Genomic DNA, 22,654 nt, shown 5'->3' with positions numbered 1-22,654 from the left:
TCGCAGCAAGGACCCCGTAAGGAGTCTCGCTGCAGCATTCTGCACCCGCTGGAGTTTCTGGGTCAGTCTCAAGGGCAGCCCCACGTAGAGCGAGTTACAATTATCCAGTCTGGAGGTAACCGTCGCGTGGATCACAGTGGCTAGGTCAGGGCAAGAGAGGTAAGGAGCCAACTGCTTAGCTTGGCAGAGATGAAAAAATGCCGCCTTTGTTATAGCTGCAATCTGCTCCTCCATGTAGAGGGAGGTGTTGAAGATTACACCCAAACTCTTAACGGACGGTGCTGGCACTAATTACACCCCCGCAAGAGATGGGAGTTGTCCCCCCAATCCCATATCGTCCCGACCCAGCCAAAGGACCTCTGTCTTCGAAGGATTTAACTTCAGCCGGCTCCCACGTAACCATCCAGGCACAGCTTCCAAACATCTGATCAGAGTGTCTGGGGTCGAGTCAGGATGACCATCCATCAACAGATAGAGTGTCATCAGCATACTGATGGCAGCCCAACCCAAAACTCCGGACAAGCTGGGCGAGGGGGCGCATAAAGATGTTGAAAAGCATCGGGGAGAGTATTGCACCCTGAGGGACTCCACACACCAGGGAGTGGCGCGATGACAGTTCCCCCCCCCCCCCAAGCGCCACCCTCTGTCCCCGACCAAAGAGAAACGAGCGCAGCCATTGAAGGACTGTGCCCTGGATTCCCACGTCGGCAAGGCTTCCATGTTATTCCTGTATTTCTACCTATGTAATGTGTGTGTGTGTGTGTGTGTTTTAAAAAAATATCATTTCTATTACAGAATATCGCTACCCCAACAAAGGCTTATCAGCTAAGATCTCGACTGGTGGCACGATTAACACCTGAAACCTTGAGCCCGGAGTCTGTTGATATTCAAAGCTCAGGCGATAACGATTATATTTTTAATGAGCCCATGCCTCCTGAGATGAATGAACAAGCCTATGAGGCTGTTGCAGAAGAGCTGAGAGTGGCACAGGTGAAGTTTCAGGATGCAAAATGCAGATTTCTAAAATTGTTTCATCAAGATGCTGTGAACTAGGAAGTATGAATGGGCAGAGTTAAGTCAACAGTCTCAGGCAGATCTACAAACCTGTGGTGAGATTGCACTTGGAATACCGCGTATAGTTCTACTTGCTTCCGCTCAAAAAGAACTGGAAAAGGTTCAGAAAAAGGCAATCAAAATGATCGAGGGCTTGAAGCGACTCCTGTGAGGAAAGTTTACAATATTTTGGTCTTTTTGGTTTAGAACAAAGGTGTATACGGGAGGGACATGGTAGAGGTGCATAAGGTTGGGAATGGTGTAGATAGAAAACAGTTTTCCTCCCTCATAATAGTAAAACCCAGGGCCATCTAATAAAAACAATGTCGGAAGATTCAGGAGAAAAGAAGAAAATGCTTCTCCGCACCAGACATAGTTAAACTATAGAATTTGCTCCTGCAAGAGGTGGCGATGTCCACCAACTTGGATAACTTCATTTTATTTATTAAATTGCTACTCTTCCTCTCAAAGAAGCTCAGAGTAGCAAACACCAACATAGTAAAACAATACCATTAAAAATAAATTTTGAAATATTTTAAGCATCTAAGCTAATAATTTCAAGGTTGCCAGGAACTTTTGAGCCATCTAATACCTGGGTAAACAGTAATTTTTTTTAATTTCTTCCTGAAAATTAATAATGAAGGAGACAATGGCTGGCCACTGAGAGTGGGTTGCTGGACTAGATAGACCTTTGGTCTGATCCAGCAGGGACTACTTATCCTCAGATTTTACTTGAGTGCTTTTAGAAAATGCATGCAGAGGCTGTTCAAATGAGAGCTATCTGACGCTGTTCGTCTTTCTGTGGAAACTTTCCTCTTTAGCCGTTTAGCTGTATTTGGACATTTGGATTCTGGCTGCATTTACAAAACAGTAAAGCTAGGGCCTTAGAACTCTTCCTGTAGATTTACAATGTATTTACATACCCCATAAGTTTGTGCAGGAATATATAAATGCATTAGAAGAAAATATTTAGCAGTGACAAAGCAGTTGCTAGTACGATTATAAATTTGCTTAGTTTTCCCTATTTGTCCTGTTGCAGGAAGAATTAAGCAGTCTTCAGATCAAACTAGATGCCGAAGAAAGTAAAACTGTAAAACTTCAGCAGCATATTAATAAATTGGAGCACCATTCTTCACAAGTGCAAGAGGTAAAAGAACTAGTGCAAGGACTCTTGTAGGAGGAAGTAGAAAGCTTAGCTTAATTATTGTTACTATCTGACATAATACTTCATTATTTACCGTATTTTTCGCTCTATAACACGCATCTGACCATAACACGCACATAGTTTTTAGAGGAGGAAAACAAGAAAAAAATATTCTGAACGAAACAGTGGGTGCATGATTTTTATGGTTCATGCTGTGGCCACAGACATGTGATCTGATGGTGAGTTTGGGGTAGCCCAATGCAAAAATCCTGAGGATCCATGTGGATCCGTGCTTTGTAACCACATTTTAAGTGGGGAGGGGAGGGAAGGAAAAGCACTCAAGGGACAAGGAGCACCCATGGAGAAGGAGCTTTTCGGCGAGCTGAGCGGGGAGGAGGGAGGGAAAGAGCACTGTTGCTTTAAAGGTATACTTAAGGTACTTGCCCTGTGCCTAGGTTTTTTTCCATTTAACAGTTTGCAGCCTTTTCCTTCCGCTCCTTGTTTTGAGGCAGAATAGATCTGAGCAAGTGAGGAGGACTTGGATTGCAGGGGATTCACCATTAGCTGTGTAAAAGCGCTCCTCCTTGTAGCCTGAGTGATAAGCAGCCACCAGCAGCAATAGAATGGAGCACAAAAAAGTGGTAGGGGCACTAGGACCCAGACAATGCTCAAATCTATCCTGCCTGAAAACAAGCTGCTCCATCCCAGCGAATCAGCTGAGACGCGGGTATTTGCGAAGTTCCCCCTCTCCCTCATCCCCAGCCTTTTTTTTTTTTTACTTCCTGGTTTTCACTGCGTGGCTCAGAGCTCGAGGTTGGTTTTATTTTGCTGCTGGTTGCTTAAATTTTATCTTTCCTGCCGTCCCTCTGCAGCCTCATTGCTCTGTTTAGAGAGTGCACGGACCTTTGCTAGCGTCTGTCCCTCCTCCCGTGTAAGCGGCTGCCCGCTTTGCTGCCATGGCTCTCCTTCCCTCCCTCCTCCCCGGCTCCAGGTCGCTTTAAAGCAAGCAAAGCGAGAGCCTCGTAGAGTGTGTAAGCGGCTCCCGCTTTGCTTGACTGACAGCAGCCATGGCTCCGATCCGTGCATTCGCTCCTTAACACGCACAGGCATTTTCCCTTACTTTCTAGGAGCAAAAAAGTGCGTGTTTTGGAGCGAAAACTACGGTACTTTAGCTGCATGCAATGAACACATATCTTATTTTAATGAATTAACTTTTGCACAACTTCGAAAAGCTTTTACAGAGCTACGACTAAATACAATAAGCTCTGCTTATAGAGATGGGAGACACAGAGGCATACCAAAAAACGAACGTGTTTGCATTAGGGGATGTTCTGAAGTAGAGGACCTTATGCATTATATCTTGCACTGTCCTTTGTATAATGATGCAAGAAAAAGATTTTTAGTACCTATAATGACAGGGTCCCCTGGCCAGAACCCCTTTGACATGATTTTATATCTCCTCGCAGACACAGATAAGTATGTGACCTGGCGTGTAGCACTTTTTGCAACTGCTGCTAGGAAAATTAGAGCAAATTATATAGCCAAGGTAGCCATTAACTGTAAAGGAGATGAATTTGTTTGATCCTATCTATTTACCTCAGGCTATGCTCTATCTTTGTCACCAAACTCTGAGTATAAATTGCACACTGTATTAATTGTAATTGTTTTTAACATTAGTGACCATGTGATGATTTTAGCTTATGAATTTTATTGTTTAATGTTTTTATTTGTACATTGGGGTACTTTTATAGCTCTGTTTAGAGTACGTAATGTTTTAATAATATAAATGTTTTAAGTCATTTTTATCAATTCAGTATATTTTCTTTTAATTGTCAAATAATTCTGTGTACATTGCGGCAGCCTTTGGCTATGTGCAATAAAACTGACTGAGACTGTACCATTTTAAGACTTAACAGAATCCAAGACTTAACCATCCAATCAGAACAACAGGGCCGGGCAATGTTCCTTTGTAACTTGTACATCCTATGCATTCTCATACTCAAAAACTCATTATTTGACTTCTTTTTCCAACTGAAGCTCTTTGCCTCGGAAAGAAGCAATTGGCAGACTGAAAAGCAAGGGCTTCTTGAAAAGCTAGACTATCTTGAGAAACAATACCAAGACACTCAGAGCAAGGCGGACAGTAAGTTTGGGGAACAATAGAATTCTGCATGTTTTTTTTTTATCAAAGATGTATTTTTTTTCAAGTGCTAATTTGTGCACTGTTTTTACTACTTCCATGTGACCAAAATGTATGGCTGAAAATTGTCTTTTGCTGAGATTGGCTGGATAGGTCCACTACCTCCATCTTTTCAAAATTAATTCAATTTTTCTGTAGATCTATGGGTCACTGTTCTTTGTAAGTAACCCCATAGCAAATCATTTAGTTGTATTTAGTCTGAAAATTGGAATGGGAGTCAGTGGACACAGCCAATAGAATTGGGTGGAGGGAGGAAAATATGTTCCCCTAAATGGTAGAGAGGTAGATGTTGCCTCCATGTATGTGTGTGCATTTGTTGGAAGCTGCCATGCTGCTTTCTGGGTAGAAAGACAGAAAAGAATTTAATGAGAGTTATTGGGCTTCGCTCAGAATTATTAGCGCATTTGCTAAAGCTCTGAAATCTGCTATACACAGAGTCTGAGGCACTTTCCCTAGAATATCACATAGAATAGAAACAACCACATATAGAATGGAATATTGGGTTCCTGAAGATTGGTTGCTTCTCTAAACACTGCTAATAGTGGAGGAACGAATCTCTGCTTGCATAATGAATGTGACTCAGCTAGTATGATAAAACCATTTTTATGGCACTACATGCTTTCTGAAGTATATGCTAAAAAGCACAGCTTAATCCCAAGTCAATATAACTGGACATGAAAAAGGGTTTGGCATCATTCCTTGAATTCTTTACTTACTGAAGTGCTTTTGTGAGCTTCGTAGGGTTTTGCCTTTCATAGCTCCCCCAAGTTTATACTGTAATTTGACTTTACTACTTACTGAGTATTTTTTGCCTGAAAAATGGCAAGAATGGCTTTAGTTGGAACTTTCGCATATTTCTTTAGCTTTCAGGGAAGACTGGAATATTTTGTATTACATCAGGTGAATATTGGTATCTAATAATGGATTTTTTTACAAGTGCATTTTACAAGGATTTTGTTTGTTTTTTCCAAACAGTGTTAAACACTGAGGTTCGTGACTTACGAATAGTCCTGCAGTCTTCAGACAAGGATCTGTCTGCTGTAAAAATGGAATACGACCATTTCAGAAGAACTCAAGAAAAAGAAATGGGTGAACTCTCTAGCAGACATATGAATGTACAACTGCAACTTGATAACGTAAGGTATGCCATTATTTTAACAAAAGCTTCTTAAATACATGAGAATAAGGGCTATTTTGATATATTTCCATATGAATAGCACCTCTGAATAAGAGAAAATGTGCACAAATGTCTCTGTGTCAGCTGCCATATGTGGCGACTGCTGAAACATTTACATATGCCATGATGTTCACATGAATTGCTGTCTCCTACACTTGAAATACCAGCTGTGTAATATTTTCAAGAGGAAGATTTGGTTACATGCTATTCCCTTTACCGTCACCTTGGTTTGTGGGCGGATTAAAATGCTAACTTCACGTTCCACAGGCTTAAATTAGAAGATTGCTAAAATAAAATGAACCTTAGGGGGTGTCTACACAGTAATTTATTTCAACAATTGAGCTTATATTCACAAGAAACTATTCCTTTATCAGAAAATAAGCTAAGATGACAGTCTTCATCTGATTTTTCAAGTTGTGTTCTAGGACACCTAGGGGTCCTTTGGCAACTTGTCAGGGGCTTGTCAGTGAGAAGATCTGTAGTGGCAGAAAAACTTCCCTGAAAGTTAAGTTGTCTGCTACTAGTAATCTTCTCTTACAATGCACAGCTACAGGAGAGTGCTGGCTGTGCTTTAGGGCATGTCCTCAATTCACATGAGGCAGTTGTGAGGGTCCTGCCTTGTTTGACAAGGTAAGGTAAAAGTAAAGGTACCCCTGCCCGTACGGGCCAGTCTTGACAGACTCTGGGGTTGTGCGCCCATCTCACTTAAGAGGCCAGGGGCCAGCGCTGTCCGGAGACACTTCCGGGTCACGTGGCCAGCGTGACATCGCTGCTCTGGCGAGCCAGAGCTGCACACGGAAACGCCGTTTACCTTCCCGCTGGTAAGCGGTCCCTATTTATCTACTTGCACCCGGAGGTGCTTTCGAACTGCTAGGTTGGCAGGCGCTGGGACCGAGCAGCGGGAGCGCACCCCGCCGCAGGGATTCGAATCGCCGACCTTTCGATCGGCAAGCCCTAGGCGCTGAGGCTTTTACCCACAGCGCCACCCGCGTCCCTGTTTGACAAGGTACCTCCCACAAAATGGCCCAGAATCTGGAAATCAGTATGTGTTGAGGTAGAAAGAGTTCCTGGAAGGACATAGAAAACCACTGATTTTAGACTGCATCATATAGAAAGGCATCCTTTTGGTCTATAGTGGTACCTCGGTTTTCGGACGTCTGTTGCCGAACGTTTCAATTTTCGAATGCCAAAAATCCGGAAGTAAATGCTACCATTTTTGAAGGCCCTTCGGAAGTTGAACGGCTTTCCTGTGTGTATCTGTGTTTTTCACAATTTTCTCTATTGAATTGGCAGACTGCCCTTTGCGCCTCGGTTTTCAAACCTTTTGGCAGTCAAATGGTCTTCTGGAATGGATTATGTTTGAAAACTGAGGTACCACGGTATTGTGTAAAAAAACGGATACCAACAGCCAGTTTAGTCTTGTTAATTAGCTGCATTCTGGAAGTGTTGTTAGTCTTTTTCTGGCCTATAGATGTATCGAAAGGATTTCTAGTACTTGAAAGATATAAAATATATCTGTATGATGTGACTTCACCAGTGTGCCTAGGTCTACGTGCTTTGCCCTCTTGCTCTCTGCATTTCTCTCCCCTCCGGCTGTCTTTTGGCCCCACGCTAATCCCTGAGGTAATGTACTAACTTTGTTTTGAAACTCGAAAGGTGCAAGACAAAACCAGAGGCCTTATGAGTAACGTAATATTCTTTCACCGAAGGCTCGAATACGAAAACATTCTTGAAAGAAAGACAAGCCTGCAAGATGACTATGACAACCTGCAGGAAATACTGAAATTTGAGACTGACCAGCTAACGCAGCAGCTCACTGATAGCAAGCAAGAAACTGAAGCACTAAAAACTGAGCTTTGGGTAAGTAATGAATGCGAAAAAGATTTCACCTTTAACTGTACATTGTGTAGATCAGCATAATTAAAAGATTCATGGCAGTGGGAAAGGAGCAAACTATCAATTTGCCCCAATCCCTCCACCTACTGCAAGATCGGATTGGACACATATAAGTGTAAAGATTTATGCAACGTGCATTACACAGGTGAAGACGAGGAGGGGGAGCCATGCATTTCCAGGCTTCTACTTGTCTATCGGGACGCGGGTGGCGCTGTGGGTTAAACCACAGAGCCTAGGACTTGCCGATCAGAAGGTTGGCGGTTTGAATCCCCGCGATGGGGTGAGCTCCCATTGCTCGGTCCCAGCTCCTGCCAACCTAGCAGTTTGAAAGCACAAGTGGATAAATAGGTACCGCTCCGGCGGGAAGGTAAATGGCATTTCTGTGCGCTGCACTGGTTTGCCAGAAGCGGCTTAGTCCTGCTGGCCACATAACCCGGAAGCTGTACGCCGGCTCCCTCGGCCAATAAAGCGAGATGAGCGCCACAACTCCAGAGTCGGCCATGACTGGACCTAATGGTCAGGGGTCCCTTTACCTTTGCTTGTCTATCTGCTTCTAAGGAATACCCTCTTTCTAATGTTAAAACAGCTACTACTGCCACAGGCAGTTAATTCTTTGGTGGAACTGAAGATGAGCCTATGTATTTCTGCAAAAACTCACTTATTCTAAAAGCTTGGCCTTCAAAACAAATTTCCTTCACTGACTTCCTGTCTAAAGCTTTTGGAAGCTCTGTGTTCACCCTGTGTTAGGGTGCAGGGGCTGTATCTCAGCAGCGATTTGGATCCTTATGAAATGCACAGGGTTTTTATCAACAAACTCCTTAAATGTCCTTGCAATTACTGGCAAAATGAGGGAGCACATGCCAGGACTGGATCACTTTAGTAGCCTTGCACTGCTGTCTCATTAATGAGGCTTTCCTAAGGTTAATAATATTATATATTTACTAAAGTACTTAGGAACGTTAAAGAACTGAAAATACTGCAACCATTCGCCAAATGTTTGTACATCTATTATCTTTTAGAATGCATTGGGCCTGTTGGAAAGTGAAAAAGAACATAATCAAAAATTAACAATGCAATTACAAGAAGATAAAGAGCATAATTCCAAGTAAGTCTTAACTATATGAAATCACGGAGTTCAATTTTGGGTTGGTGGTTGCACCCTTTTAACATTTTTGATTAGTATCTGCATTGAAATATATAAATCCATTTTTTGAGGAGGAAGTAATTGAAATATGCCCGGTCCATTAGTTGTGCTACTTTACCAATTCCGAAATGCCCACTGTTTTTAGTCTTATCCCACCCTTCCCAAGATGGGGTAGAGTAGCGTACACCCTATTGTGGGTTAGCTCTTTTAAGATGCTGGACAGCAAAATGAGACAGTGTTTCAAAAGCAGCAGAGTGAGCCCACCTGCTTACACAGTGGTTCAGTTCTAGGGGTCTACACGCAAAGGCAAAATCACGAAACATCAGGAACCCCCAGAACTGCCCCCCTACAAAGTAAAGGGCTCTGGAGAGATCTGGGGAAGCTCTTCCCGCAGCAGAAAAACCTTCTGGGTGCTTAGGTGATGAGAAATAAATGGAGAGCAGGGAACTGGGTTTGCCCACCTCTCCATTTATTTCTTTACCCCTCACCTGCATACAGCTGCGATTGTTTAAGTAAAGTGAGCATAAGTTGCAGGTCTGCTGTATTTTTTAAAATACCTTCAGATGAAGCAGGACAGAGCAGCATTAAAACCCTTCTAAATCGAGAAACAGTATCACATGTGTATATCAATCTGACCTGCTGGTCAGCTGAATGTGTTTCTCCGCTATGCACAGCTTATCTCCTGAATTTGAATGGGTTCCTTCCACAGAACTGAGACCTGTGATATAATTCTAATGGTAGGTTTTCTTTGGGGAATAGACAGCATTTGGGATATGCAGAGAAGTCTGTTTGACTTCCAAAACTTTCGAAAACCAAAGCGCGGCTTCTGCAGCCAATCAAAAGCTGCAGAAGCCCTGTCAGATGTTCGGTTTCCAAAAATAGTTTGCAAACCGGAACACTCACTTCTGGGTTTGCAGCGTTCGGGAGCCAAAACATTCGAGAACTAAGCTGTTCAAAAACCAAGGTATGACTGTACTCTGGTTATAACTGGTGACATTGAACTGCTTGATATTTTATTAGTGAATTATAAAAATGATAGAAGTGAAAGGTTTGATTGTGTAAAAAGCTAACTACTTGATCAAATTTCAATGTACGTATTATTAAGCATTGTCTATAAGTGCTGTCTTGAGATATTAAAGTTTACGTTTTTAAAAGCAATTAAAGCTACTCTATATAGTTAGAAGGAACAGGTTATCTTTATTTATTTTTAGTTCCCTAATAATGAACTACTACTACTACTAATAATAATAATAATAATATTAATCAAAATAGTTGAAAATTAAATCAACCAAAGTTTTGTTTGTTTGCACTTGCTATTAAACATTGCACCTATACTAGAAATATAAGTGTGATTGTTCTCATTATTAAATGGCATTTCTTTGTGGAAGATTTGCCACAAGAAGTAGTAAGTGATAGCTAGCATTAATTCCAGTAAGTTTGGGGAAAAGCTTTCTTCTGACAACAATTGTAGTGCTATTTTCATACTATAGAGCATAACTAAATTAAAATTAGCGCAAGACAAAGTTTACTTGGGTTAGCGCCTTTTCTTCTGTCTCTTATAAGTGATTGCATTTATTCTCTGCTAGGGAACACCTGAAAATTTGTGAAATCGTGGAGCTAGAGAAGCAATATTCCGAAATGGTGTCAAGATGTGAGCAGCAGGTACAGCCGTGTGTGCTTACAAATGGAGCATTTTAAAATTAGTTTTTGGATAAATGTAGTTGACTGCTATATTTGCAAATCCAAGGAGAATTAATTTGAAGCCATTTTTTTTTCTCTAGGAAATAAAGTTGCAGAATTTGGAGCAAAATCTAACTGCTTCTGAGGAAGTTATTGTTTCTCTGCAGAAAACAAATGCTGCTGATAAGGTATGGATACAACTTGTGCACAAAATATCCTAAATGTGTGTGTGAGCAAGAGAGAGAGAGAGTTGATATTGTTGCTTGGGTAATAATCTATTTGTTCTTCAGGAAAGAAAAGGTTTCCCTTCTGTAGCAGAGGCATTCTGTATACAGTAAATCACAGTTTTGCAATCCCAGTTAAAAAAACTTTCATTTACTTAATTTATTTAGATGTGTGGAACCTAACGAGAGATAGAAATGTTTTCTCACAAACTTGACACTTTTTAAAGGTAAACTTTTGGTTAAAGTGTTGATACATTTGTGGGTGTATGAGAGAGCCATTTACAAACACCATCCTGATGCTGGCCCAAGGAGATTAAAAACAAACTAATAATAATAATAATAATAATAATAATAATAATAATATATTACTTATATCCCGCCCATCTGGCCTGGTCTCCCCAGCCACTCTGGGCGGCTTCCAACAGAATATTAAAAACACAATAATACCTTGTGACATAGTTGCTATATGGAATTATATGCCTTAACAAATCAAGATCAATACAACGTTGTTCTTTTTGTTGTAGGAAGTTGTGTCAGACCTGATGAACCAGATCCAGGACATGAGGATATCCATTAGCCGGAAGACAGAGTGCATAGAAGGGCTTACAAGTGAGCTGGAGGACATAAAAGTATGTTCCATTCTTTCCCATAAGGTGATGTGTCAAAGTGGAGTAACAGATCAACAGCAGGTTGTGCCGAGTGCTTCTGGTTTCTTTGGCTGGGCTGAAAACTGAACTTCGTGTATCACCTCCATAGACTAGAAAAACGGCTTTGAAATGTACATGCTAGAGCAGTAACCTAGATGTTCCAAAAGTCAGAAAAAGAAGTCTAGTGACAGAACATGGAGAAACCGTTAACAGTTAATAGGATATTCTAGCTGATGGTCTTTAACCGAGTATATAACTAATATTGTTAGATGGTCATCCTCTTGGGTGAATTATTTTGTGGTATTTTTTGAGTCACTCGATTTTTTTATTCCCCCTTAGTCTTCTAATTATGAAGAATTGTGGGTTTTTTCCAGTTTTCCAAATTTTATTTATACTTTTCACTACAAGTTTATACATTTCACTACAATCATTTTAACATTTCAAAACTTGACTTCCTTCCCCCTCTTTCTGCGGTTCCTTAAATTTATTTTTAATACCCTCTGCATATCCAAATTAACTCAATTTGCTCATTTATTCACCTGCCTTATACCAATTATGAAGAATTGGTGGACTTTGTGATGTGTATCAGAATGGATGTAGTCAGCAATTATCTTTACTGACCTGTAGAAATATAGATCTAATATACGGTACGTTGTTTTCCTGACATATCTACATTCCTGCTTTCTTAGTGTAAATATAATTCTGCTTTGGCTGCAAAAGAGGAAAGCAGAGCAGTTATAGAAGATCAGGAGAAGCAAATTGAGGAGTTGAGAGAGGCCTTGGAGAGAGCACAAGCTGCTGACAGAATTGAGGTAAAGTCTTTGTTTATGGTGCTATTTCAGATTGTATCCCTGTTTAAAGCGGCCTATAGCATGTATTTGTACAATCGTTTAGCAAGAATTGGGAATGAACATACTATTTCCTGATGTGAGTGCTGTTGATCGAATCTCAGCTGCCACCCTTTAAACCAGGGGTTGTCAACCTGGTCCCTACTGCAATCACAGGTTCTACGGCACAAGCTGAATCCAACTTCCATTGAGCACTGGTGGGCGGTAAGGAAATTTTACCATCAAGAAAGATGCATATATAAAAAAAGTTGACTAGCCCTGTGTTAAACAATCAAATTTTGAATCCTTGCCATGTGGAATAAAGGTTACATCAGTTGTGGTGGTTGGAAACCAGTGAAGAGACATTTAGGCTGCTTTCCATTGGGACGCGGGTGGCGCTGTGGGTTAAACCACTGAGACTAGGGCTTGCCGATCAGAAGGTCGGCGGTTCGGATCCCCGCGACGGGGTGAGCTCCTGTTGCTCGGTCCCTGCTCCTGCCAACCTAGCAGGTACTGCTCTGGCGGGAAGGTAAACGGCATTTCTGTGCACTGCTCTGGTTCACCAGAAGCGGCTTAGTGATGCTGGCCACATGACCCAGAAGCCGTACGCCGGCTCCCTCGGCCAATAAAGCGAGATGAGCGCCGCAACCCCAGAGTCGGCCACGACTGGACCTAATGGTCAGGGGTCCCTTTACCTTTACCTAGGCTTCATTCCAGTACCTTGGATAAGTTCCACAAAATACCAAGCTCTTCTACAGTCCTTACGCTGAGAACATGGCTATGGTATTTCTACTTTGCCCTGCAATTAAAAAAAAAAAATTGCTTTATCTACCTTAGCATGCCCTCCAGAGAAAGCAGTGTCTTCCTCTTTATATACTATGGCTGTTCTTGCTTCAAGGGTAGAATCTGGGCCCTTAGCATAGAATGTGGTTTTTCTTTCAGTGTTGAAAGTTCTCCACACATTTGCCTTTGTGAGATAACTTCATGCTTGGTGCTTTTCAAGGGGAGAAGACTCCCACAGTTCTGGTCCTGCCCGCTATGAAGCAACAGGGCTTTCAAAGAGCTCTAGCTCTCTGTACCTTTTTTTTTTTTTTGTCATGACAGCAGCTAGCCTCAGATATTTTAATTTTTTTATCTGACAATGTAACTGCAAGGAAGGTTCTGTTGCATGTATTCACTGTGCCCCATGGAGGAGAGCATGTGCTTTTAATTAATCAGCATGGAAACAGAACTGTTTAAACCACGCAGGAAGCTTTTTCTAATTAAGTTACACTCAGAGTTGTGGGTTAAACCACAGAGCCTAGGACTTGCCGATCAGAAGGTCGGTGGTTCAAATCCCTGCGACAGGGTGAGCTCCTGTTGCTCGGTCCCTGCTCCTGCCCACCTAGAAGTTTGAAAACACGTCAAAGTGCAAGTAGATAAATAGGTACCGCTCCGGTGGGAAGGTAAATGACATTTCTGTGCGCTGCTCTGGTTCACCAGAAGTGGCTTAGTCATGCTGGCCACATGACCTGGAAGCTGTACGCCAGTTCCCTTGGCCAATAAAGCGAGATGAATGCCGCAACCCCGGAGTCGTCCATGACTGGACCTAATGGTCAGGGGTCCCTTTACCTTTACCAGAGTTGCCACATTGAAAGTGATGATGTTTAGATTTATGTTCCTGCAGTGGATCCTTGGATTAATTGCCCCTCCCTTATGAATACACAAATCACACACCCTTACCTCACCATGTGGGCAGATAACCGCTTCCTTTTCCCCCTGCCTAGCTTTCTGTGCAGATTCTGGGTGACTTTGCCACCCTCTCACAAGGAGTAGCTTTTAAAAAAAATAAATGTATCTGTTTGTACATCCTTTTCTTCTTTCCCAAACTGACTCAGAAGTATCAGTTCTCTCACCACCACATAAATAAATCTGTAGTTTAGATTCATAACTCCATAGCAGGTTAAGGGTTTCATTTTGCACATTTTTTCTGGCTACTGCCTCAATTTAAACTATATTTGAGTTGTGTGGTTAAAAATAGTCCCGGGATGGGGAAGAAATAAGATAGTGATGTACTGCACACAACTACTTTAGAATAAGATAACTTTTCCTAGAAATGCAATACAATATACAATCGTACCTTGGTTCCCGAATAGCTTAATTGCCGAACAAACCGACTCCCAAACACTGCAAACCCAGAAGTAAGTGTTCCAGTTTGCAAATGTTTTTCGAAAGCCAAACATCCGACGCAGCTTCCGCTTGAGTGCAGGAAGCTCCTGCAGCCAGTCGGAAGTCGCGCCTTGGTTTTCAAATGGTTCCGGGAGTCAACCAGACTCCCGGAACGGATTATGTTCGAGAACCAAGGTACCACTTATCAACCTAGTTTTGTGTTTATAATTCTGTATAGCGGACTGCAGTTATGGAAACTATTGCATTTATTTTTAAAGGGCAGCTGAGGAAAAATAGAGGGGCAGTGAAGGCTATGTATATTACCATGTTCTTTATACCATGGGCCATATAATCACTAGGCTATTTGTTGCTGCTGCTGCTCTTTGCTTTACATAGAAAGAGATTATTTGTGAAGAACTACAACATACTACTGAGCAGCTGAGCAGTTTAACAGAAGCTTCTAAAAAACATGCGGCGCTTCTTCAGTCTGCACAAGAAGACCTAATTAGGAAAGAAGCATTGATCCAAGAACTTCAGGAACAGGTAAATATGAACATTACCACCTCTGACAAATGGTGGAAAAGGAACAACAAGCTTATTGACCTGGCCCGACCTATCCTAGCCCAGACTGGTTGCTTTTGTGCTGTTATAAGAACATCTATGTTTAGACATAATGCTCAACTATGACTTAGGACTGGGGTCACTAATATGGACACAGTGGCACTTTTGAGGTCTTCTACTAGTTCCTGCCAAGACTGAGCTCCCACTTCAGGATCTCACGGATTGCCATTATTTTTACGATTGTGTGGTGTCCTCAAAACAGCCACCAAATCATCGGCCAACTCTGTTGGTAGTTTTGAAATGGTGGCTCCCAGCCTAGGGTCTTTCCCCCCCCCCTTTTTTTTTAAGATCATGGCAAGTACCAGACTGACTATTTTTTCTGTGCCAGTCCACCAGGGGTGGGTGAGATTGCCAAAGTCATTTTCCCCAGAACCCCACCTATGGTGCTTCTTACACCATGGGGTCCAGTAACTGCAGCAGCAACTTTGCAATATGGGGTTTCTCCTCTCACACGCCCCCTTTAATTTCTTCTGCCATTGCAACCATAGCCCATCATTGCAGCTTGCACCGGCTATGGCTAGAAACCCAAATGCAGTCCCTTTTGGTGTTGGTTCCTTACTAGTGTAAGTAGGCTATGAGTATACATCAGTTCAAATGTCACAACAGACTCTTAAGGATACAAAGGAAACCCATTAGCAGCTCGAGATGTGTTATCCAGATTGAAATGCTTTCATGCTACCTCAGTATAAAAGTCTAACCTGTGTTCCCAGAGACCCTTGCAGATGTGTATTGTTTTATAATACATGGTAGACTTAGAAACTAGCAGGATGAAACATTTGGAAATATTCCAGATTCTCAGGAGAAATATCCAGAACCATGTTTGCTGCCTACGTTAGTCAAGATAGGCAACAATTTGTGACCTTTGAATTTTGATCTCTTGCCGTTTCCTACAGCTGGACAAAAGGACAGGAGAACTGGAAAACAGGAGAAGTGAATATGAAGCTAAAGTGCGCCAGATAGACCAGTTTATGGACTCTGCAGTCACAACCCTTCCACAGGTATGATTGTTCTTAGGAAATCTTTTTTTATTATTATTACCTACAGCTGCTTCCATGAAATGTATACCTTCAAGTTTGTCTGTCAAAAGAGCTGGCAAAGAGCTGTGCTAGAGGTAGAAGGCTGTTCATTATTGCCCCTGTTGTGGATGCCCTTTTTCATTGCCAATCAAATAAAATGGTAATTTGAGCCTTTGGACTAAGTGGCTGCAAAAAATGGCGAGAATTTGTGTTTTTTTGACTGAGCAATGCCTGTATAAAGGTTTCATGAATTTGTCCCGTAAGCAACTTGTGGTATATTCTAAAAGAGTTTCCTGCTTAACTGTTCAAATGGTTTTGTGTTTCCTTGACAGAGCCCTCGAACTCCTCCCAACAGTCTGGCAAGATTGTTTGAAACACATGAGCAAGAGATAGCAGATAGGACAGCCTCTGCAATTACCCTGGAATGTCTTGTATCCGAATTAAATGAAGAAAGAGATGCTAAAAATAGTGAAATTCTAAGACTAAAGGTAAATGCTTCAAGCACTTTGTACACTGAATCTGATCATTTGTGAACTATTGTAGTGTACATGCTTAAAGTGCTGCCATTTTGAAAATATGATCTTAATAATCTTGATGGAGCGTATTTTTAAAAGGAGCAAAGAGCAAACAAGACATTGGGCAAACAGAGATTTTAGTGACTTTTTTTGTTGATGTGAAGCATGCAAATTTGGTACGGACTTCAAGAATACCTGGAACTGTTATGAAATGCTTATTTCAAATCAACGGAATCATATTGTCCTCTTGTTTAGGCTCAGTTATGTGAATTGGAAAACCTCCGTCTGGAAATGCAGGAATTAATGGAAAGCAACAGAAATCTGCAGAGCCAGCTTGAAGAAGTGAAGAGAGGAAGAAAGATCAGGTACAAATCAGTGCCAAATAATAGTATGGCTTGTGTACAATTATTCAGTAACAACTAAAGGGAACATTTGTTTTGTTTTGTTTTGTTTTGTTTTGTTTTGTTTTGTTTTGTTTTGCAGAATTTGAACCAATAATTTGAAATGCTACTGTATTTTGCACATTAATACAATTGACTTTTAAAACTTTATTGTTGTGCTTTCCAAGGGTACTTGCCTTCCAACATACCTATTTTCCCCTGTTCAGGGAGCAAGTCTTTCTGCAGCACAAATGAGAGGTGGGGGAGGGTGCAGATCACTCAAGCACTTGGATTCGGGGCTTTTCCCCATTGTGGCACTGGTTCTGTCCTGCCAGAGGACAGGCAGCTATCAGTCTGATAGAGCTAGCTCAGAAACCAGCACATGTTTCAAAATATGCAGCAGCACAGCATGCATAATTATAGGAATGTGGCCTAGGTATCAGAGTGCCCTTCTCAGGTGCTCTGGAGGGAACAAAAGAGACAAGATGAGAGCTTTTCCAGAATTTGAGCGTTTCTTCAGAAAATAAAACACAGGCAATTTGCAGGTTAACCATTGAAGACTGTCCCAGAAAAAGAAGGACTGGTGGGGACAATGAGGAGGAGGCGGCGTCAGTGTTTGCAGGGCAGGGGGTGAGATTGAACTGGTGGAAGCTGGAAAGTTGACCCCTTTCCTTATGCCCTGTCCAAAACCCAGAAGTGTGTGGACCATACTGTTAGGGCAAAAGGGAAAAGACTATTCTCAACCACAGATTGAACCTACTGGGTGCAGGAGTACAGAACAAGCCACCTACAGCCAGGAGTTCAGAGTCAGTCAAGTTGCAGTAAGACATCTTCAGGAATCACCTAGAGTTTAGGGGCTTAAAGGTGTGAGTTTGGGCGCCAAGCTCAAGAGCCAGCCAGACTGAACTGTTCCCAGCAAGGCCACTCTTGGATCTCGGAGTCTTGCTTGAATCTCACACCAAGTTTCAAGGTCTAAGACCAGTTACAGTCTTTGAAAACAATACTAAAGAGTAGATTGGGTCCTGGAATTTCCTGGGGAACAATGGGGGTATGATTATCTTTGTCTTTCTGCCCTGAACCTACAGAGAAGGAGGTGTGGATTCTATGTGGGCTTGCTTCTTTCTTGTAAGGACACTTAGAACACCCAGGGTTCTCCATATACAACTGAGAAGCAATACATCTTGCCTTAATTAAATAGGAAAATTGAGGAGGCTAAGCGTAGGTGATTCCAAGAGGTCCCAGTCCAATGTATAGACACTCCTATGCCCATCTTGATATAGAATGCTGGCAGGAAACTGCAAAAGCATTTTGTCCTAGCTTGCTAGATTTTGCCAATTTACATATGCAGACTAAATGGAAACTTGAGCCAAGGTGGTCCTGGAGGGACCCAAAATGGAGGTGAGCTGGTGCACACTGGCAAAACTCCTCTGTTTCCACAGATGCTTTGGAGCTGCAGATGAGACATGATGTCGTGGGATCACGACCTATTTCCTGGCCTTTTTACATTCCTTTGTCTTTGTGGTGTAGCATACCTAATCCATAAACTCAATAGGTAGCCTTGCCCTGCCACCATCCGCAATATGCGGAATAGTGATACTCGAAGATCTTGTATTTCACATGGTCCAAATACTTTTTCAAAATCCGATATTTAAATGGTAATTAATAATTACTTGTTATAATTGTATAAAGTGTTTTGCATGTTTTAAGTTGCTGTTGATTGTAACGTTGCGATCTGCCCTGGAACCTTGTGAGCGGTGGGCAAGAAGTCTTATTTATAAAGAAATAAATCAAAATAAACTATTTCTCATCCTTGGGTTTCTTGACAGCGGCACAAAGTATCCAGATATTAAAGACCTAAGGGAAAGAGATAAGGAAATTGCGGAAGGAAAACTAGCAAAGGTACTTGCATCTTTTGGTTTAATTATGGCTGTCTTGTTTTGAATTTGGTTATTGCTCATGTCCTTGACTTGAACTATTGGTTTGACTTTGACTATTTTGATTATGTTATTTCAGTCAAGTTTATTATACAGAAAAAGTAAAAAAGAAATTAGTTAATTCGGATGGATTGCTCTGGATTCAACTCCCTGCTTGCCCCTCGCACGACTTTGCGGGCGGGGAGGGGGGCAGTTGTCCTAACCACAATCCCTGGTAGATGCATATATCACAGTCATATGTTAAAAAAGCAATGTTGTTACTATGGAAACTTATCTTTACAATGTACTTTCCATCAACATCAAGTCTTTTAACAATTGCAGAGCTAACAGCAAGCACTGAAATGGAGATAAATTGCATTTTTCTTCAAGAATATAACAAGGTTCTATAGGTGACTATAGTTACAGATACAGGCAACCCCCCCATTTACTGTTGGTTATTTGCAGTTTAGTAGCGCTGCAGAGAGCTTGCTGGGGAGACCATGCATTAAAAAGGGACTCAAAAATAACTTAAACAAGGTTTTAATAAGAAAAACAAAAACTCCTTATACACTAAATACACCAACAACAAACCAGACCCAACCACCAACCCATCCGCCAGGGTAATGAGGGAGCTAGGTGCTGCTCCTTATAAACTATATACCCAATTGCTGACACAGCTTGATTAACACAACTCAGCAGCACCTGCTATGTTTCATAGCTGTAAGACTGGGTCTCGATATCTGCCTTGGCCCTGGCCCTTAAAGACATACACAACTTGTGAAGCAATAATGAACCTTCACATTTTAAAGTGACCATTCAACATTTACATGGGAGTTACGTTCCAAGACGCAGTGTTTTTAAGTGAAATCACATACAGTGGTACCTCAGGTTAAGTACGAAAATAATTCGTTCCGCGAGTCTCTTCGTCTTGCGGTTTTTTCGTCTTGCGAAGCACCCGGCTTAGCGGATTAGCGCTATTAGCGGCTTAGCGGATTAGAAAAAGGGGGGGAAAGGGAAAAGACTCGCAAGACGTTTTCGTCTTGCGAAGCAAGCCCATAGGGAAATTCGTCTTGCGAAGTGCCTCGAAAAACGGAAAACCCTTTCGTCTAGCGGGTTTTTCGTCTTGCGAGGCATTCGTCTTGTGGGGCACCACTGTAATTTGTTCCGGGGGTCTGTTCTTAACTTGAAACTGTTCTTAACCTGAAGCACCACTTTAGCTAATGGGGCCTCCTGCTGCCACCACGCCACCGGAGCACGATTTCTGTTCTCATCCTGAAGCAAAGTTCATAACCCAAGGTACTATTTTTGGGTTAGCAGTCTGTAACCTGAAGCGTATGTAACCTGAAGCGTATGTAACCTGAGGTACCACTGTACATTTGAAACACCACTGGAAAAAGCCTGCAAACGGCATCTAAACCTCTGGAAACCCTTGAGAAACCCTTTAAAAAACCAGCAGCACTTACCAGAAGCCAAACTCCTCCACAATTGCTCCCTCTAAACCTCCTTGCTCTCCACAGGCCTCAACGGTTGGTGCAAGGGCTCCTGGGATTGCATTTGCAAAGGATTGTGGGATTGCTAACCACTGTTCTCGTGCCCCTTTTGCCCTTTCTGGGTTCATTTAGGGCCATTTTAAAAGTCACATGTATTTTGTGCATAGACTTGCATAATTTGTTCATTGTCAATTTCAGATTACTTGACTGTTGCTGAATAATGTATCATTGCTGCTATAACTTCTAAATACTGCAGTTAAGTACAGTTCTATTTTATTTCTTTTCTTTTTTTCAGAGTAAAGCGCTGGAAGAAACACTGAAAGTTACATCAGAGTAAGCTGACAATTTCTGAATTGATTAAAAACATAAACCATTTGCACAGATATTAACCATTCACTTACACAGCTAAGCTAAGTATGCATAGCACAAAATACTCACTTTTAAGATTAAGAAAACAAGGGTTCCAAAGTGACTTGACTTTCTGAAACATCAATTTCTTCCTTGCTTTTAGCCAGCAGATGGCATCAGAAAACTTGCATATTTGCCACAAGATGTTTTCTAATTAAGTACTTTTTACAAATTTAAATCACATGAAGCTGGTTTGGAACCAACGATTATGTGCAAGTTAAACTGAGTACAGTAGAACCAGATTACAAGGAAGGAAATGTGTGTTTACTTGATTGATTTATAATGTTTATAGCCTGCATTATAGCCCTCAAAGCAGCTTTCAAAAGGTTCTCACAATAAATGATGGAGGCAAGTCTTTCTGGCAGTTAGCAGACGTTGTTACAATTCATACCTTAATGCTTATGTTGAAAATTCCTGGATTACAACACTATAACACTGGCAAAAACAGTAATCGGTCAGTTGCAATTATTAGGGCTTTATGCATAAGAAGTCTCAAATCAGTTTCATAACTGATGTGAGAAACTGACAAAAAATCCAGGAGCTGTTAGCTACTTTCAGAAATTATTTCTGTGAAACAGGAATTCATGGCATCAGTTTTGAGATTGAGAGGCAGGTAGAATAACACTGTTGTTAGGAAAAGTAGAAGTGAAAATAATATAACTGTTAAGAAAGAAGTAGTGCAATAGTAGATTATAGAGACAGGCAGTTATCATGATGCCTGCATTATTTTCTGTCCATGCAGTCTTCTCTATTTGAGGGCCCGATTCTGATTTCAAACATTTTTTCTAGGAAATGGAACATGCTGTTCTACCCCTTTCCTCTTTCTAGCATTATCAACATCAACAGCAAAGGAAGCTTCTAATTAAAACTTAAATCAATTTGTGTTGTAATGGTTTTTAATCAATGTTTAATGAAAGCCATACAGAGGTATAAATAATGTGCTTCTACAGATCACCTGCCTATTGACCTAAGCACCTTGGTGTTCTCCAAAGTTTAAATATTGTTATACTTGCATTAGTTTATAAAACCTATGTGGTTTCTTCTCCCAGCAGAATATGGGGGACATGCAATCCAATTCTACACATGTTTATTCAGAAATAAGTCTCCCAGAGCTCAGTGGGACTTGCTTGAAGCAAGAATAGAACAGGATTGTAATCTCAGTGAAAGTTGCTACTAAGTATGCAACTAAGCATCATTGTCTGATTTAGTACACAGCGCAAAACCCTATCGAAGGTACTGACTTTTTTCTGTCTCCGGTGTAAGTTCCAATCAAAGTGAAAGTTTCTAATGCGCCTGGGGTGACCAGTGAAATAACGACACTGGGTTTTTTGCTGTTCTAATTTTAAGAAGACAATCACTCATAGGGATCGGCGGTGTGTAAAAAAAAACCCCACATCATAGCTTTGGCTGGATTGTGTCCTTATTCCGCGATTGGTAATGATAATTCTGCTACACCTTTTGTCATACGAATTGAGATTTTATCTTGCATAGCTTGCCAATCTTTTTTGTTTTCTTAGAACACCTTCGCATAGCACTGCTCTTGCTTCTTTGAGCAGGAAGAAAAAATGCTGAAACTATAACACCAGTTTGGCCTAAATAAATCATAAGCTGTATTCCCTCTTGTTTTTTTATTATTTATAATTTGTTTTCCAAAAATGTTCTGTACAACTTATGACAGCAATAAAATGACTGTAAAAAAGCAGTGCATTATTTATACATACATTAAGGGTGATAACCCAGCATTAATCTTGGAGCAGACCCAGTGAAATTGAGTATCGTCCAAAGCTCTCACAAGAGGGTTTAGGGTTGTTGTTTTTTAAGCAACATCTTAAACCTGGGGTGGGAAACCTTTTTTTTTTTTTTCCTATCAGGGTCCCGTGACTCTCACACACACACAAAAATCAGTTGGGGTCCACACACAAACAGCACCTGCGGAAAGCTTTGAAAGTGCTGACAGCTTTTCAACGGCATTCCTCCCCACCTGAAGTGAGCTTTGAAAGGTACAGATCAGGTCAGCTGACGTAACACCTGATCCACACTTTTCAAGGGTATCTGAGGCTGGATAAAATGAAGCAATGGTCCAATTTGACCCCCTTGGCCATTGATTCTCCAGTCCTGTCGGAAATGTTCCAGTGATCACACAGATCTTTTCCCTAAAGAGCAGAGAAGTG

The 22,654-nt window shown here is 41.4% G+C and overlaps 1 protein-coding gene across 1 annotated transcript in view; it reads left to right on the top strand.

The window, feature by feature from the left end:
* KIF15 (kinesin family member 15) overlaps positions 1-22,654 on the top strand; it is a 44,940-nt gene that overhangs the window by 19,778 nt on the left and 2,508 nt on the right. Inside the window, exons 17-32 of the mRNA XM_079947167.1 lie at positions 796-990; positions 2,093-2,200; positions 4,235-4,340; positions 5,373-5,538; positions 7,284-7,434; positions 8,490-8,575; positions 10,201-10,276; positions 10,396-10,482; positions 11,043-11,147; positions 11,855-11,977; positions 14,537-14,683; positions 15,655-15,759; positions 16,110-16,265; positions 16,548-16,657; positions 18,499-18,571; positions 20,371-20,408. Of these exons, the coding sequence (XP_079803293.1) occupies positions 796-990; positions 2,093-2,200; positions 4,235-4,340; positions 5,373-5,538; positions 7,284-7,434; positions 8,490-8,575; positions 10,201-10,276; positions 10,396-10,482; positions 11,043-11,147; positions 11,855-11,977; positions 14,537-14,683; positions 15,655-15,759; positions 16,110-16,265; positions 16,548-16,657; positions 18,499-18,571; positions 20,371-20,408 (1,832 nt within the window). The remainder of the gene's footprint in view (positions 1-795; positions 991-2,092; positions 2,201-4,234; positions 4,341-5,372; positions 5,539-7,283; positions 7,435-8,489; positions 8,576-10,200; positions 10,277-10,395; positions 10,483-11,042; positions 11,148-11,854; positions 11,978-14,536; positions 14,684-15,654; positions 15,760-16,109; positions 16,266-16,547; positions 16,658-18,498; positions 18,572-20,370; positions 20,409-22,654) is intronic.

The sequence above is a fragment of the Podarcis cretensis genome, assembly GCF_951804945.1.
Source record: "Podarcis cretensis genome assembly, chromosome: 12".
NCBI classification, from domain to species: Eukaryota; Metazoa; Chordata; class Lepidosauria; order Squamata; family Lacertidae; genus Podarcis; species Podarcis cretensis.
This window is presented reverse-complemented; position numbering and strand designations above follow the sequence as displayed.